General features: G+C 37.6%; 1 protein-coding gene across 4 annotated transcripts in view; it reads left to right on the forward strand.

Moving 5' to 3' along the window:
* FTO (FTO alpha-ketoglutarate dependent dioxygenase) overlaps window positions 1-18,445 on the forward strand; it is a 437,735-nt gene extending 419,290 nt beyond the window's left edge. For all 4 annotated transcript variants that reach the window (XM_090063582.1, XM_090063584.1, XM_090063577.1 and 1 more), the window contains one exon: window positions 10,868-18,445. In XM_090063582.1, the coding sequence (XP_089919708.1) occupies window positions 10,868-11,009 (142 nt within the window). In that variant the 3' untranslated portion in view covers window positions 11,010-18,445. The remainder of the gene's footprint in view (window positions 1-10,867) is intronic.
* Window positions 18,446-18,839: the final 394 nt, after the last annotated feature.

Below are 18,839 nucleotides of genomic sequence, written 5' to 3' on the forward strand. Positions count from 1 at the left end.
ATGTCCCAGCTGATTATGCAAACAGAATGAAAATAGTTATTTTAAAAGTGCATAAAATCAATGCTTTGGGGAAAACAAGTCAACTGTGTTTATACTCTCAGCGCATAGCAGACATTTTGTTTCTTTGTCTAAGAAATCATAAGGAAGCAAAGAGTGTACGTGAAGTAAAACACCAGATCATACATTGTAACAGAGGGAACTGGAACATCAGATGCCTGAGTGAGGCTTAGAGCATTTTAGGTTTTTTTTGAGGGAACATAAATTATATTGAGGTTGAGATATTTTTACATTGTTTGGAGTCAAAGTCAAATATTCTCAGTGTTGAGGGAATTGCTGCATAGCCTGTCTCTGGTAATGAGAAGTATATGACTAAATCCACGTCTGTGGTGCTGAAAATTCCCCCTAATTGCTGAACCCTTTGGAGTGCTGGGATTATTTGCAAGTGTCCGTTTGAAGGGGTGTGTATATAAATATGTATAAACATACTTCTCATGCATTTAAGATACATTGCTTCCATGCATATCATTCAGAGAAATGGGGAATAGAAGTATCTGGGAAATACATAGGGCTGCATATTTACCATATGTGGACTGTAGGTTAGATTGAATTAAACTTCATGTTTCTGCAAATGCAGTGTTGTTTATGAAGTGTTCCACTAGAAGATGTTTAACTCTCTCCTCCCCCAACTGCATTATGCATAGTGGTCCTATTTGTTCATCAAATGAGGCAAACATGGGGATGGGAAACTCAGTTAGTTTCACAGTGTTTACTAGTCCTCTCAGGACTATCACACTGAAATGGCAGAATACCTGGCCACTAACCAAGCAGGTATCCTAAAACCATTCAGCTCGGAGGTGCTGTTTCCTTGAATGCATGCCTCCCCCTACTGTCATGGCTCCATGCAGTTCTTAGAATCACCTACACAAGGAATTTACCCTTTGGCATTATGAGCTTGGCAGACATGCTGGATAGAGTCTGATCAAGAATAGTTCTTTGGTGGATTTCTGCTTGGAAATTCACCCATAGTGGAAGCAAGGCTATTGCTTAGAGTACTCCATTTGTTTCCTTTCCTTTGTGGTTAAGAGGAAGAGCCTGAGTAGAGTGCATATGCTTATCAGGCTCATTTTACACCCTCTGCCCCATGTAGAGGGAATGGTATATCCGTTTTTCATTCATTGTTGCAGGTACAGCCAGCTAATATTTTGGATATTGGAAAAAGCAGTGAAATACAATTGCAGAGATTTTTAATGTTGATATTGAAAAACCGTGGAAATGGGTGTTATTTTTGCTGTAATAATTACAGTATACAGTGGACTCTTAAACATAATTTGTTATAAGTTTTTCATAAATATGTACAAAATATGCATGAGCCTGTATGTTGTTGTGCCTGTTTGAAGCTATGTTTTTGTTGTTTGATTCTGTCAACTCTTTGGTTACTCTGATTTCAGGCATTTGGAGGAGATTATTTGTCTAATTTCTATCAGCATTATATCTCAGACTAGAGAAAGAAAATGAATTTTCTGTATGAAACTGTAAGAAACTTTGAATGACAGGGTACATTATGTTATTTGGTCCTTGATTACAATTATGCAAGTACAGTGCCACACAGTAAGGTTATTAAATATGAGCAACGATAATAGCACACTTGCAGAGATTAAAGCCATGTAAGCTTTCAACAAAAGGTTACATAAAAACTCATCTAAAAATTCTAATCTTAATGGTATTAAGAATTATTATTATTACTGTATCCATGGCCTCTGAACTGGTTTGATTCGGTTAATCTTTCTCCTCCTCTTCCTACAGGAGTGCATGTACGTATATAAATGTTTATACATATATGTATGAAAAAGTATTTGATTTAGATCTACTGAATGGTTAGTGTTTTAAGGCATGTATGACTTGGGCATTTCTTATGTGAAGGAAAAAGAAAGGCTATGTATGATGTATTGAGTTGTATATGCCTTACTATTTCCGTTAGTGTGACATCTTGTAAAACCCAGTACCTGGACTCAGCTATACTCCAGGTCCCAGGTGAGCAGGTGGACAGAGGGGGGAAAAGCATGGTAAGATTGAATTTGGGTAATAATAGAAATTCTGGCATTTTAAAGCTCATGCAGCTGTCACTTAAACCTCTTTATTGTCAGATTCATTCGTCTCATCCTTACCACTGTGTAGAACAGCAAAATACACTTGTAGGACACTGTTAAAAGATGGATTCTGATACAGATTTGCTTTGTAAAACTACATGCAATGGTAATGCTGGTTAATTTCAGGCCATCATGCTATGACATGAATGATGCCCCAGGATACTGTAGCAGTTCTCATTTCCAATGGAAATAATGCCTCTGGGGACCTCAGGCTCTCATGTGAGAAAGACTAGAAGTGTTTGTAATGTATTATGGGCCAAATTCATTGCTGACATAAGTGATTTCAGCTGTTTGTAGTCTGAGATTGGGGTGGATGTTTTTCTACCCAGTGGTTTACCAGTGGAAAGAAAGCAGGTGGACCTGGATATATGCTTAGATTCAAACTCTTCTTGGAAGACCGCCCCCCCCGCCCCCCCCCAGTGTAACCCTCAGCTGACATTCCTTCTTCCGTGCCTCATCTGGAAGCGAAGTCATTGTCAGTCCCTTTCCTTTCCCTATATAAACAGTAATACACCCTGCTGTGAGCCATTGTTGATTGTTGGGCACACTCTAGTTACAGCACAAGAAAGATCATTAGCCATGGTTATACATAAATGGGCCAAATCACTTTGGAATACATTAAAGATTAGATTATCAAAAGAGCTAAGCACCACTCAGTTCCTATCTGACCACTTCATTTTAATACTGACTGGGATTTGTTGTTTCAGATAAGTAATATCAGTGAAAGAGGATAGCTTTTGTTTGTTGTTTTAGAAAGTGTCAGTAAGAGGTATGAGTAGGTATTGATCAGCTAAAAGAAAAGGTCTCCACCACACATGGATTGCTTTTTCCTCTCCAGAAAGGTTGATATAGAGTCATGACTTCTGTCATTCCTTCGCTGGTAAAATGCTAAGGTAATCAGTTATGTGGGTTTAGAATCAACCAAAAGAGGCTGAAAATTCCAGTTTTGAATGGAAAAATGGGAATTTGACTCTTATAGCGTCATGCTAATTTATTACAGTTATTTCTGAAGGAAAAACAGCATCCAGCCTTATGAAGTAAACTATTATAATTTATTCCTGATTACATTTCTCATAATTCCCTCTAATCAAATATATGCATTTTCTTAAGTTTCCATTTGTTTTGCTGCAACGATAACTTCTACAGAGATTTGAGTGTGAATATGTTGCTCAGAATATCAAGTAAAAATGTGTGAGGAGTTACACTGCGTATTATTTTACAGAGATCAAGCAAAGTGATTAAAAGTCATTCTGTCCAGCTTAAAAACACAAGTATCAGTGGAAGATTAACTGGCACCCATCTGCTCAACACCTGAACCTTGGTGAAGTTTGTGTATTGTTTCAGATTTTGTGCTTATTCCTTTCTTTATAACATGCTAATCCAGAAGCCTAGATCTCTGCATTCCTGAATTAGGGAGAAGTTCTGCTCCAGTTCCAGATATAAACTGTGAAGCTTAGGCCAATCTTCAGTTTAAAAAGTTTTCTTCACAGAACATAGCAGTGAATTTTCCTCTAATATAGGTGCCCCAGATTGGAACTCTTGCTGTGCAATAAAGAGTGCACGACTAATACAAAGCCTACTGTACATTTTTCTCCCAATGGTAGAGTCACCGTTTCTTCAGACGTGTTTGTTTTCATTGTTGTTCCTTAAGAACAATGGCACCATTCTACTGAACAGCAAGGAAAGTTACCTTATACCTCTTTGAAATGGTATACCCTTTGTTTCAATAATTTCTGAAGTTGTTCTACAGCTTTGTGCAGCAGAGCTGTGGAATTCAACACTGCATACCCTAAAGCTTATAACTGGGCTGCCTCAGACATGATACATATAATCATCCAAGCCATTTGACCCCTATATTGTTACATGTGGTCAGGTAGGAGCAATGCAAGTTTCAGGTGACCCTATCATGTGACTGAGATCAGAGGTCAGCAACTCCTAACTGTTCAGCTGTCAAGGTAGCCCATTCATCACCATTGTTATATAATTGACATGCTGACAAATAGACCTGGGTATAAAATTGTTCTCAGCATTCTACCTGATGGCCTTAAACCTTAATTGGTGGCCATAAATTTTCACATTAACAACTACTGTGACCAGACAAATGTCTGGAGCAGAAGGAAGAATAAAATTAGACATAACATAATTTGTTAAATTGTAATGGACACCCACCTGGTTAAATGGATAAATGCTTTTTCCTTTGAAGGCCTCCCACAGCCCTACTGTATCATGTCAGGCACTTTTATCTTCACACTTTTTAATTTACCAAGAAGATATAATGCACATCCATTTCTTTTACTGACAGGTGTGCCTCTTCATATACTTTCTAGATATCTTTTCCCACCACCCCTAGCCTTGATCAAAAGTGAAGGAGATTATCCACTGCCAAACTAAGTCTATACTTACAAGCAAAGCTCTTCATGTTTTTTACCAAGTAAAGGTACTTGTTTAGTGAATCAGATTTAAGTTTCTTTCTTCAGCAATATAAAAACTATAACTCATCATACATATATTGTAATTCTGAGTGATATCATCTGACTCAGATGAAATGCAACTCTAAAAGCTTCATCATTGTAGGAAGTTAAGATATTCCCAGGTTTGTTTGTTTTTTGTTGTTATTTTTTGGTTTTGGATATTTTTTTTCAGGTGTATTAAATCCAGCATCCTGGCCAGATTTTAGCTTTGGTGCTTATATTCATCTGACTGAGTTCCCTCTGCAGTTCAGTTGGGCATAGTGTTTTTATTGCTACCTTAAGCTATTGTGCAAGATTGCTGATTGTTCATATACATTGTGGATGAAATCCCAATCCTGCTAAAGTCAATGGTAATTGTGTCAGCAATTTGAGTAAGGCCAGAATTTCACCCCTGTTGTATTCTACCCCAAACATAGCTGGATTATATTGGCAGGTGAAGCAATTTTGTGTGTAAATATAATTAGTAAAGTTTACTCATCTGACTAATGTATGTAGGAAATCCTGTATTTTTCTGTAGGTTTTTAAGATATAGATATCTTGAAAGAGAAATGTATTCCGTTGTACAGTGCTAAAACAGCTAAGAACGTGAGCTCAGAATGAACTGGGATAATCTTAAAATTGAAGTCAGTGGGATTACATTACTTAGGACAGGGAGGCATTTGAAGAATGAGGGCTTAAGGCTACAAGCCTGCGAGAATTGTGCATGGAGAAAGCAGAGTCTGTGTAGAGCCCCGCTGAAGTCAGCAGAGCTCTTGGCTGGTACAGTGACTGACTTTGCAGTTCCCTTTGCATAGTCATGCACCAAGTTTGCAAAATGCTCATGTACCTTCAGCATGAAAGTTTCCATCTAAAGAGGCTATTGCTAATATTTGGAACAGCATCCACATTAGGAATGTTAAAGCATTTAACCAGTGTTCTTATGTGACTGACGGATGTAGGTGGCCTCTTGACGATTATTCAGGACCACAGTCTATTTCTTGGCAAATTTGTAATGACTCTCTTGAGCTACAAAACAGTTCTAGATATGAGTGCTGATTGGCTGATATTTTCAGCTGGACATCTACCTAACATCCATTTGTACATGTGTAAAACAGGTTATGTACTGGATGAGCATTTACATATATGCACATATTATAATTTGCACCCTGAAAACTCAGTAGAATTGTTGGACTTGTAGTGTGCAGTTTAAAACACTTTAATCCTAATACCTGCTCATGTAAAGCACACATACAGCTGTCAGCACTTGCTACCTAAGCAATGTACATGGTTATGCAATTTGGCATGTGCACAAATGGAGGCCATGAGCTGAAAATCAACCCTATATATACATATCGTCATCTCTTTTCATCCTGAAAGCATAGGACTTGAGTGTGTGGATCAAGCCCTTAATGTCTCATTTTCCAAGGTGCAGAGCACCTCTAGCTTCTGCTGCCTTCAGGATCAGGTGCTCATGGTTTAATTCCCTGGACTGATGTTGCCTTGATCTTTTAACTGTGGTACTGTTTTAAAAGCATGGTATTTTAGTCTAGTGTAACACAGGCAGAGTTTACTGGAGTGCCCAATTTTTCCTTCTTCTGTGTGAAATAAATGGTAGCTTTGGCTTTATTATTTCCATAGAAAACAGCTCAGAGATAATAACTAATAATAGGGCTTTTCATCTGTACGTATTGACCACATTTTCAAAGGAGACTAGAATTCTGTTGAGTGTTTAAAGGAACACCACCCAGTCTTGCAAGAATGGACAAAAGCAATAATTCTAATATAAAGCACAATGCTTTCAGGGACGCTGGAATGAACAGCTATCAAAAATATGTAGCATATTCCTGCCTCAGTCATCCCTATGAGCACCTGCTATTGCGCAGGGAGACACGGCCGTGATTCTGTCCCTCACTGCTGCACCAAGCCCATATGACTCCTACTACTCTTTGAATTCCCAAACTGAGGCAGCCAGATTTCAGCTGCTTCTAGCTGGGTGAGAGGCAGTGAAGAAATTCCTGGTAACATCTCCTCATTCTAATGCACCCATGCAGGGAAAACTACAAATTCACCACAATTGATTAGGTTTGACTACGCTTCTGTGGTATCTATGGATGAAGAAACTGACCAGCCACTAGACAAAATTTCTCGGTCATGCTAATCTTCTTTCTATCTTTCTTTTTTTTTTTTGCTTGCTTGCTTTTCCTCATATTTGAATAGCAAAACATTTGTCTGAAAAAAGTGTTTAAGAATATTAATACATCTTACATGCAAAACTTATTGGCAAGAAAGGACATTGTTTTTCAAATCAATGGCTAGCACATTACTGTAAAATCTATTGATTAAAAACACAAAGCATAATGTTAGTCATTTAATCTGTGGAATGATGCAATACTGAAATAAATTTATCCTTTGACTTTTGCATTAACCTTTTATTGACTGCTTGCATACCCATAATTAACACACACTTTAGCTAAAGTGGTTAATTTTAGCATCATGATCAGTGTTCTCTAATGTAGCTGACACCCCGATCATCAAAATGTCAGTGCAACCCTAGGGAAAATAACTAGACAAATATCTGTTTTAGTAAAGTGTACCTACCTGGGATGTTACTGGGTTAGAAAAAAAACCCAAGAAACTTTATCAAAATTGATGTCATTATTTAATTGAATTGCTAAAAACAAATTGTATTAGAAGGCAAAAAAGATTTGCTATTATATATGTAAAACCAGAATCAAAAACAGTTAGAGAGGGCGTGTAAACAACTGCTTCTTTTAAATTAACATTTTTACTTATATGGGTATGTTTTTGATTGTACTGGCCAGGTGCTGGTTAATGATGGAGCTTTGAAAATTTGGACCTTCCATATTGGACTAATTTTTTAAGTGTCTCTCTCTTCCTATTTGGTTGATTTCTATAACTAAGGTATCTGGAGTAAAGCTCATTTGCTGGGAATATTTCACAGCTATTTGATCAATCTTCATCTGGCAAGAAAAGATCTAATGTTTATGTACCCAGGATGCAGCTAATGTGACTTGCAGAAATTCCACTGTTTTTTCATAAACGGTTCAAGCACCTCTGAATGCAATGCTCGAAGGAAAGGTACTGACTTCCTGTGCAGAGTCCTTGTGTCTTACTCTATAACTGTGAAAAAAAACGAACTATCCTTTAAAACTCTGGGAAATTTATAAAATGTAAGTCTAAAAATATTAGCACATCAGTGATTTCTGGCCCACTAGTTCAGTTCAAGTCAAAATGTGACATGCAGTTAAATGATTTCCTTCAATCTGGTGGGTGCTACTTCATGCACACTGGAAAAAGTTAAGGACCCAGTTCTGTACCTTTATATGTATATAATCCCCTTTCAGGACAATAGGACTTATGCCATATAAGGCCTGAAGGATTGGATGAGGGTAGGTGATATACAAAATGCAAGTGTTTAGTGTTCCCAGCCAGAAAATTGACATAAAAAGAGACAGCATCAGATCTAGACAGAATAAGTGGAAATATTGCTCAAAATCACAGTCATCGAGAAGGCAGGTATGGCTTGAAAGGCACAGAAATGATGATAACTCCACAACATTGCTCTTCTCGTCTCACTTCTTCAGGAGATCCTTAATTGGCCTTAGACTTATAAATAAGGAAATTCTGAGGTCCTTGTGGATAATTACTAACATACTCAGCCCCTCGTATAGAATATGCAATTGCTCAGGATGACCAAGTATGTAGTTGTCATATAATGCAGCACGTGCTCAGCCAAAGTATACTACACAGAGAGAACTGTCTCCTCTAGTAAAAGAAACTGGAAGAGTACAATTTTTCAGTGTCACTCCAAGGCAGCAGTTCAATCACAGCAGCTTTGATAACATTTAAAGTGATTCTGGGTATGTCTACACAAGATGCTATGTCACTGTACTAATGATCTATGCCAAAGTAGCATCAGTGGGCACACCTGTGACACCAATGCTACTGCACAGTAGCAACATGACACCACACTACTGCTCATTGCTACTGCACAGTTGGGTCAGAAATGCCTGCACCACCAGGACTGTGCAGTAAACGTGTTTGCTAAGGCAAATACCAAATGACTGCACAGTAATAACTGTGCAGTTGGGTGCATGTGTAAACACACTCAGAGGTACCTAAAATTCAACTGGGAGGAAAAAGCTGGCAGCAAATACATTGCAATTGGAAACTTTAAAATCAGGGAAAGTGTTCAAAAACTGCATAGAAGTAAAGAGGTAATATGGGTTTGCTCTCAAAGGAAACTCTATGTTTAATAAAAAGTGAGAAGAAAATGTTTATAATGAGCTGACTTTTTCATATGCCTGATGGTATTTACTAGCAGTGTCTCTTTGTCAGCTGTAATCATCTGTACATGCTTAATTTATCCACTTTTAGATTGAAATCCTTAAAGTGAAATGTCTTATACTTACCAGCAAATTGAGCATATTATTTTGTGCTGAGACAGAAAATAAAGCAAGCTTTTAAAAGCCCTATAGAGTAATGCTGTAATTAGCTTCAGCTTCCTCTGCATATTAATTTTCTCCTGTTTTTTTATATAATTTGGAAAATGTCTTCAGAACATGATGGCACAATCAGTTAAGTACCTCTCAAAACTCATACACTAAACTGCATTTGCTCTAACAACTATTATAAAATAGCCTGCAAAACAAATCCTCTGTTATTCTGTACAGTGCAGCTTATCAATGCAAACAGTTTAATATTTATGCTAAGAGGATTGTCACAAGTAGCTTCTGTTCCTTTAATTCTTGTTTTAAATAAATAATGAGAACATTTAAACACATTACTCTTCTCAGGGCCCTGAGGTCGGCTAATCTTATTATTTATGAAGTGATGTGCTACATAATAGTACTTAGTGCATGTTAACAGATGCTATTATCAGGGGCTGATGTGGAGAGCTGAAGATATATTGGAATGTTACGTGTTAATACTGTCCTTGTAGTGTAATGTACGATGGATTGAGTGCACAGGATGCTGGTGCAGCAATTAAACACCCACCAACATGGGTGTAAAGTTGAAGTATGTTTTCTCATGGATATTTTGTTGCCATTAATAATTCCCAAGAGAAGAAGGCATCTTTCACTGGGACTTTCTCTTCCAGAAAGGAAGGAGAAGACCAGGAAGCTTTGTGTGTTGATCTTTTCAGAGTTCATTTTACAGAGGGAGAGACCCATTTCAATGCACTTAAAAATTTAAATTTCATTTTATCTTTAAAAAGTGTAATTATAGTAATAGTTATATACAAAATATAATTTTGTATGTTTTACATGGGATAAAATAATAACTTGTCTATGTGATAAGGTTTTTCCCTTTTAAAGGACTAAATTCACCTTCAGTACATGTGAAGTAATTATAATAATACTTAGAAGTTGTCCTTGTCTCAGTGCTTTACAAACATTAGCTAATTAATCAGCAACTGGTAACTGAAAAAACCCACTGAATTGTGACAGATTTTCTAATGCAGTGCAAATAAGTGGCACTCTGTGCTACAAACTAATCTTAAGAGATGTGACAGTTGCTACTCATAAAACTTTCCTATGCAGGGCTGCAATTTAGTTGCATATTATAATTAGACTTCACTAGTATTGATGAATAATCCATTTAATAAAAAACACTGTAATTTAAACATTTTCTCTGGGGACTAACGTGCACCAACCTCTTAATTTAATTTGATTGAAGATTTGCCCACCTATTCATCAGTGGAAATTGTTATTAACCTCCATTTGCATATATCTTTATACAATTTCCCCTTTTTATATTGCCTTTTTCAGAGCAAAGCAGGCTGATACACTTGTAAATCTCCAGAATCTACAAAGCCAATCCTGCTTCTGTAATATTGTTTAATCTATCCCCCGACCTTAATGCAGTAAATTCAGTTTAATCTTTCTCAGTAATCTAGTAATACATTGAAAACCCACAAACATTTAAATCTGATAATGGTTTAATCACATACTTTAAATAACAGCTGAGATAATGAAAAAATAATTCACCATAAAAAGGTACACTAACTGAATTTTCTTTGATTGACTTTCTAAGAAATCCCTCTAGATAATATAAACCTTACAGCAGAAATCACAGCAGCTTCACAGTAAGTGAACAATCCATTTTGTCCAAAGATTGAGCCTCTTGTTTGTTTGGTTTTGTTTGTTTGTTTGTTTGTTTAATGAGTAAGCAAATGTAGCTTTCCTGAGCATTCCGTTTCTTGATATGCCTTCACTTAATTAATTCTCCATCAATCTTTGTTTTCAGGTGCCAATCCCAGCTGGCAAAGAGTTTACCAGATGAGCAGAAGCCAGAGTGCCATCCCTACTGGAAGAATGATGATTCTAACATGCCTCTCCCATATGATCTTGAAGAAGTAATTGCTAAACTCCAGGCCCTACTTCAGTAAATGGAGCATTAGAAGGTGTATGCCCAGAGTAAAATTACTTGTGCCCATCTCTTGAAAAGAAAATTTCTAAAGTGAATTGAATCTCTGCAGTGTTTTTATATATAAATCACATAGGTTTATTTCTTCCTTGAGTGCAAGTTCCTATCCACTGTAACTGAATTATGTTTTGTACCTACTCATTTAGAAATTTCTAAACTAAAAAGAATAAGGCCTAGATCTGCACAAAAGATTAAAGTATCATAAGTGGAACTAACTTAGACTTTAGGCACCTAAGGCCAAGAATGTGATCTGTAACCTCACCAAACCCATAGGTGCCTAAGGTTTTGCCAGTAGAATTCCCTAGGTGCTTGAAGGTCTGTTTCTGTGAATGCCAAGAATTTCTCCATGCTGCCTTGACTGAGCAGCTTCGTTCCTGTTGACATGTGCATATTGTTCCTGCTGAGAATTATGCCGTTCTCACCTACTTAAGCTCTAAACACACCAACCCAGGAAGAGGCAGCGAAGTTACTTTGGAGGTTCCCCTTGCCACCCCTGTCTAACATGCCAGAGATGAGGATCTGAAGAGGAGCAGCAAGTGGTGACCTCAGGACAGTTTAATTGTCTCATTTCTAGGTTTGGCATATGTGGGGCAGAAGCAGAAGGGTTGCGTGCATTTCTTGGTCACCCTTCCCAGAGCACAGCAGAACCATAGACATACCTGCCTCCATAGAGCAGCCTGATCAGGATCTGCAACTAGGCGTCCTCCGCTTATCTTCCCTGAGGGACTTCATTAGATCAAAATGTTCTGAATGCACCTAACTCAACTATTGCACAGTCAACCCAGCCATTTTTTTTTTTAATTTTGAGTGGAAGAGGAAAGAAGGGCTAGTGCAGTTGTTTGGTGGTTACAGTATTAACCTGGATGGAGAGAAATTTCCTATGAAGGGGTCCTAAAAGGTTCTAACCAATAGCTTTCACCTCCAGGAGAGTGTCCTAACTGCCAGGTTATTACCGTTCTGGAGGAAGGGCACACCTCACCCGTCCTGCTGGAGCTGTGCCACTGTCCCAAAGAGAATACACAATCCACTGGGCTGGAGAAAGGGAGTAAAAAAGGAGCCTGATTCATTTGCCCACTGACTAGGATTTTTTTTTAAATGTGTTTTGAACTAAACAGTCAGTCCATAAAATGCACATGCAGTCCATGAAGCCAGGTTTGGAGCTTGCACTGGTTTGATGTTAAGTTGCTTTGCGAGTTTATCCCAAAATACAAAAATATAAGATTTTTAAAATAATGTTGTTTGTGATCTATTTTGTAATAGGATACTAGAAAAGCAGGCAGTTCCTTTCTGGTCCATTGGGACTATCCAGTATAAAAGCCAATTTTCTTTCATTTACATTGTATTCTGATGCCAGTTTATTTCTTCCCAAATGACAAAAAAAAGAGCTTGTGATGCAAAAGTTACATTAAGTGCTTATTGTCACCTCAGAAAGGATAAGATCCAGTGTGGCTAATACAGAGGTGGAACATACCTGCAGGACTAACATTTTATTTAAAATCACCATTCTAGCCAGGTTTCCTTAGAGTGTGCTGCCAGAATAGCTATAGTATTCTTACTAGCAAAGCCCTCTAGTATGGATGCAGCTTATACTGACAGAACTGTGATTTTGCCCAGTGTAGTTTATGCCAGCCCCCCCTTGAGCAAAATAATTTATGCCAGGAAAAGCTCCATTTTGCGGACATAACTGTGTCTACACCTGGGCACTCTTCCCAGCAGAGCTGTGTCTGTCAAGAACTGCATCTCTTTGCACCCCTGAGCACCATTGCTTTGCCAGTTCAAGATTATAGCGTTGGCTTGAATGTTAGTATATGTTATATGCCTTACAGTCCATGACTTTTGTTGTGGCCATCAGCTACCACTAAAAAAATGAGGCCACTTTTAAAGAACAAATAATTAAATAGAGTCTGATTGTATTATTAGCACCTTGTTCTTGCAAACACTGTTCAACTGATGTCCCTTGCACCACAGCTTCTTAAGACTAAAACAATGCAGTTTTGTGAACACGGCTTTTTCCCCCTGCTCTAGTTGGGCAAACTGGGCAAACAGCATACATTTGGATTGTTGCCAGACTAAATATTGTTTACTTCAGAGATCATTTAGAGACAAGCTAGTTGAAGGTGTGGGAATTCTGTTTTGGAAAAGGCAGTTCTCATGCAGACAGATACTGCTTTGGAAACCAGCAGTATGGATTCAAACAGGCTAATGATATAGCACAGTTAAGGCAAGGTTTAAGGGGGTTTCTGCTGTTTCTTTATGATTATTTTTGGTTTAATTAAGCATAGCTAGAAACCCTGGGAATCACAATGGTGAAATGATTTTGACAGGCATAAAGGGTACAGAATGCACATAAATGTTGAAAACTGGGTAAAATGGAAGCATAGCTATTAAAAATGATTGGCAAATAATTATTTACTGTAGTATTCAAAAGTCACTTATTTTTTTGTTCTTTGATTAGGAGACTGATGGTAACCATAATAGAACGTCTAAAAATCCATGAATCTAAGGCCTTATTCATGCTGGGAATGAAGCCAATGGAATATCTGCATTGGTACAATCTTCTAGTGCAGACAGATCAAATTACCATAAACCACAATATACAATAGTACAGGTTCAAACCAGTGGAAATCTAGGAAATCCTTGGAATGGACAAAACCTAAGATTTCCCAGGCAAGATACTGATGCTCAGACACCCAGATATGGCTCAAAGAGGATTTAAATGTTTTGTGTTGGATTTGGAGCTCAGTTGTGCCACTGTAAATCCAAATAATATCACTGAACTCTGTGGGAATACAGCAGCCTAGGAGCAGAATTCAGCCCGCCCTTTCCCTGGTCTCATCAGGGACAACAGCAAAAGTTTGGCAACGTAGATTGGAATTGTCCAAAATGCATAATAGTTCTGAAGGTGTCAGCAGAAAAGAACAAAACAAAACTCATTCATAAAAGAATGAGTGCTTAGTATAATTACTGCCCTTTCCAATTAATTGTTAGAAAGAGACAATAACAAGAACATGATTTACAAGCTTTCCTTATGTCATTTAAGTAATTTTGAACAAGGTCGTCCTGAAATGATCCTTTTGCAATCCATTAATATTGTAGCATTAGGTAGCCCATTACCATTTTGGATGTGCTACAAAAACATTCTTAACCCAGGCCTCTAATGAATGTTCTATGTATGGCAACTGTTTATTGACTCTAGATGCCTGAGGACCGAGGTCAGTCTGTTTCAGGGGGGAAAGTATAAATTAGCTTCTAACAGTAGATTCTGTGATTTTTTTTCAAATGGTGAAGTTCATGACTTTGCTTACATTTACTTTTCATCAGCCCTGAAAGAATTGAGGTAAAATAGTTCCCTTGCACGTGTGTGTCAGGCTAAATGGATTACAGAAGATACAGATCTGTTTGCCTGTCTGCACTTGCCTTTAGACAATATTCATCAATTTTACAAAAGCTTCTGACTAAACATGGACCCAATACAAATGAAATGCTCAAGGCAGGGACTTTAAAAAACACACAGTCTGATACAAAGTTGGTTTTACACTGATAGAAAGAAAATGTTGGCAGAAAATGAAAACCTTTTATTGTGACTCCAGTTTAGGGGATGAAAGGTAAAGGCCATTTTTAAAGTGTTCAGTAGAAAACTGCTGGTTTTGTGCCAGGTAGATTAGACTTTTTTTTCATAAACCATTATTTGTATCTCTGCATATGAAGCTATTCCATCCTGTAGGTTCTGTTACTTATTGTTGAGCTTAAGTAAATAAAAATATATTAACACCAATATAATAGATTTTAAAGGCATCATTCTTGCACTCTGAGCTTTACAAGAGAGTCTGAATGTCTAAAATGTAAATAAGAATGCCATGAATAATTACCAACTGGAAAACATCCAGGATGTGTAGCATGCAGCATAAGAAATATCCATATCAGTTCTCGTTATTATCATCATGAAATAGTTGATATTTTCATTGGTAATGAACTGGATTTACTTAACAAGATATCCTTTCAAATCATGCAAGGCCTCTGTAATGTTGTGGAACAGGTTTGGGGATTCAAGAGCCAGAATAACAACAAAACAGGCATGAAAAGAATAAAAAATCCATGACACACAATGCAAATGAATGAAGCTACTGTGCTAACAATGGGCAGAATTATCTTCTTGGTTAAAACAGTGCAATGCATTGATCCAGTGTAATGCAGTGTAAATTGTGCTAGTGTAACTGAAATGAATCTGAGTGATATTGTGCCTGATGTGTGGGAAGAAAGACAAAATGGGGAAGAGATGTGGCTTAATTAGGTCACAACTTTATTAACTTAATTCAGTATAGTTCAGTAGACTCTTTTCTTAATTGTTTCCACCTGGTAGAGAGCTAATCCCAGCTCCCTGTGACTTCACAGCTGGTTTCCCAGTCTGTTCCTGGGTCTTCCATGAGAGTTGTTGCAATAGACACTTGGATCCCAATCCTATTTCCCACTTTTCTCTAGGGGATCCCTTCCCTCAATCCCGCTTCTAATTCTGGTTTATCAGCCAACCAGAACCCCTATGAAATAAATACCTGCATTGGACACCTTCCATCTTCTAGGCTGTAACTTGAATCTTACTTCTAGACCTATTACCCCACATCTGTGAGCTGCTATCCTAAAGGTGAAATACTGCCACTCTGCCCCCAGCTAATCTGGCACAAAGATTAGTTTTCAATCCCAAAAAGTAATCTAATACAATCCCCACCAAAAATCTCAGCCCTACGCTAATCCCAGGGGATGGACAGTCAAGCAAACTGTAATTAATTAAGTTACTGTAAATTCAAAGGGGGTGTAGGGATTTAGGGATTGCCAGCTGATCTGTAACTATGTACCTACTCTTACCTCCCAGGACAGTTCCAGGATAGTTTAATTCTCAATGACAATGGTGTAGGGTACAATGGTTTAGCTTTTGCTTTCTGTGGGAGTAACAGGCACATGAACATTTATTACAGAGCAGTTGGTACCCAGTAGTAAATGCTTTTTCTCTTTTAACTTAATATAATTTAACTCTTAGAGATAGGTTGGAGTTGTAACTCAGCCCCCAAGAAGGAGTTAGAGGAGAAGTACAGCACATTAGTAGTGTGCATGGGCTAATGGCTTATTGCCTAAGTCAGGTGATACCTCCCAGAACTCTGCCCTGGCCACACACAGCTCTTCTAAAACAATGAGAAATGAGGACCTTGCACTTTTTTCTTACTGGTATAAACCAAGAATTACCCACCTCTCAGGTTGTGGGGTGCATATCCATCCTGTTTCTCAAGCTAAGACAATACATGTTGATGCCTTTATTAAATAAAATAATTTATAAGTTTGTAGAGAAGCTGCATTTGTTAAGGCTATAGATTAGGTACCAATTAGCTATTAGCATGTTCCATTAAAGCATTTAGGCAAGGAGAAGAACAATTTACACATGACCCTAATTCCTACCAAATACAAATTGGGTCATCTAAGCTTTATCTTTTATTGTCATGGAAGTATCACATATATTTCATATGACGTAAAAGACTTCATTCTTTAATGATTTCAAGCATGTGAAGCCCCAGTGGTTCTAATGTCATGTATGTGGTGCAAATCAGAGTTTGGTCACAAAATTAGCCCCTTTTTCTTTGTCTTCAAATACTTGCCTCCATGCCAATGCATGTTGCTCTGATTAATTGTCTTGATTAGAGCCTGAAAGAGTAAAGTCAGGTGTATAGGATTCCTATTATCCTTTATTTCATTGGTTCTGTGAACAGATCAGATATTTATTTCAGTGAAAAAGGGAACAATCAACTTCTGTTTACCATTAACATTCAGTTTTCCATTTCTTAAAATTAAACCAAAGTTTGGTAGGCAATGATTTTCGTACATATCCCTTGATCAATGGAACACTGTGTTGGAATCCATTAAAGCCTCCATTAGCTTGATCGCATTCAAAGCTAAACTATCGGATTATTTAAAAAGCTGCAGTGATTGTTTAAAATATACTGTACATTGATTTCTCTCTGTGAGTAGAGTGGCATAACTTTGAAACTAAGTGTGTATGACTAAGACTCCATGCACTGTCTCCAGTATATTCTAAGAAACTTATTTTCCCTTTGAGAATACCTACGTAACATGTTTAAAGTTGCAGTCCCTTGTATTTTTCGAAAGTTTTTCCTCTAATTTATCCTATTTCATTGTATCAGTCAAATGTAATGCATGTGGAATGGTAGATATAGATTTGCCAAGGGCCTCTCAACTGAATAGTTTCACTGAAAAGGTTTAATGAGTAATGATCAGTGCCATCCCGGGGGGGGGGGAGCAAATCGGGGCAACTGCCCCAAACCCCGCTCTTTGGGAGGCCCCACAGACAGTGCCTTACAGGCCCCACTGCAGTTGCCACGTACCACCACTGCCAAACGCCACCCAGTCTGTCCACTCGCCCCTGCCCTTCCCCCCCACCTAGGCCCTGCACACCCCTAGGGACAGCTATTCTAATGATACTAGCATTTAATATAACTAATATTTAGTGAACTCATCTGGAGATCACAGAACACTTTACTGAAAGGAACTGTGGCACACCAGTTAAAAGTTAGCTTCTGTTCTGAAAAGGAACTCTGGAACGTGAAAGTTGTGCGTCCACTACTTCTATTTAAATTTACAGAAGTTTCAGTTTAAAAGATAATTTATCAATCTGCCATTCCTACAGAAATCAGACTAGGATGTGAAAGTGAAGTTGTCTTATTGTCTTCCAGTTTTAGTTATAACAGGTATTGTTTATCAAGGTGAGAATGTACTGGCCAGAACTATATTGAAATGCTTGGTATGTACCTATTAGCATTTTTTCCTTAGTATTTTTCTACCTATTTTGATAATCTGTCTAATAATTTAGTAGCTAAACATTATCAAAGACTTCCATGCTGATGTTATGGTTGCTGTTCTTTTATATTTGTGTCATTAATAAATCTAGAAATATTATTCATCAGATTGTAAGATTACAACGTTCTCCCCCACCAAAAGTACACATAAAAAGTGTTGCTTATGGGGCAGTTGTTTAATAGTAGTCTTGTTTTTTTAATTTTTTTTAAAAACTTAATAAAACTCATAAGAACTCTTAATAAAGCACCATACTATGCATTACTATATACAGGTAGACTTTGTATATTTTTTGGATTTGTTCATTTTAATTCAGTTTACCAAAAAGACTATTTGTTTGTTGTTTGTCCTCCAGAATGTGCTGCTAATGTGGCTAACTACCTCTATTATCTGTGGGATAGAGTGGGGTAGTAAATTTGTTCATGATAATAAATGGTGACAGTAAGGAGTTAATTGAAATCTGGGAAACAGAGCAATTAAGCAATTGTCCTGGGAAATACTAAACAAATAAAATGTATTTACAGGCAATGTTGTCCTCCCTTTTTAGGCTTCTTTCCTTTGCTTCCCTCCTTCGTTTTGAGATTTTCATGGGCTTACAATACTTGTACAATATTATGTTATTTTAATTCCAGGCTTCAGGGTGTCTACTCACTATCTGCAAGGGACAGGAAGAAGAATATCCCACCCACCCACCCCTGCCTTTAAGTGCATTACTTTTTCTTCCTTTGAAGCATCACATATTGGCCAGAGCTAAAGATGGGAGATTGGCTAGATGTACCAGTCCTCCAGTTTGTCCTAAGGAATCTCTCTGGAACCTGGATACTTAGAATTAAACTAATTTGAGGAATCTTACCTCAGGCTTACCTGGGCATATTTTACTTAAGATCTTGCCATTGCTGGGCCCAAGTTGGTCTCTAGTTTTTTGAAGGTCCGGAGC

The sequence above is a fragment of the Crocodylus siamensis genome, chromosome 9, assembly GCF_052110815.1.
Source record: "Crocodylus siamensis isolate JL-2025a chromosome 9, ASM5211081v1, whole genome shotgun sequence".
Lineage (NCBI taxonomy): Eukaryota > Metazoa > Chordata > Crocodylia > Crocodylidae > Crocodylus > Crocodylus siamensis.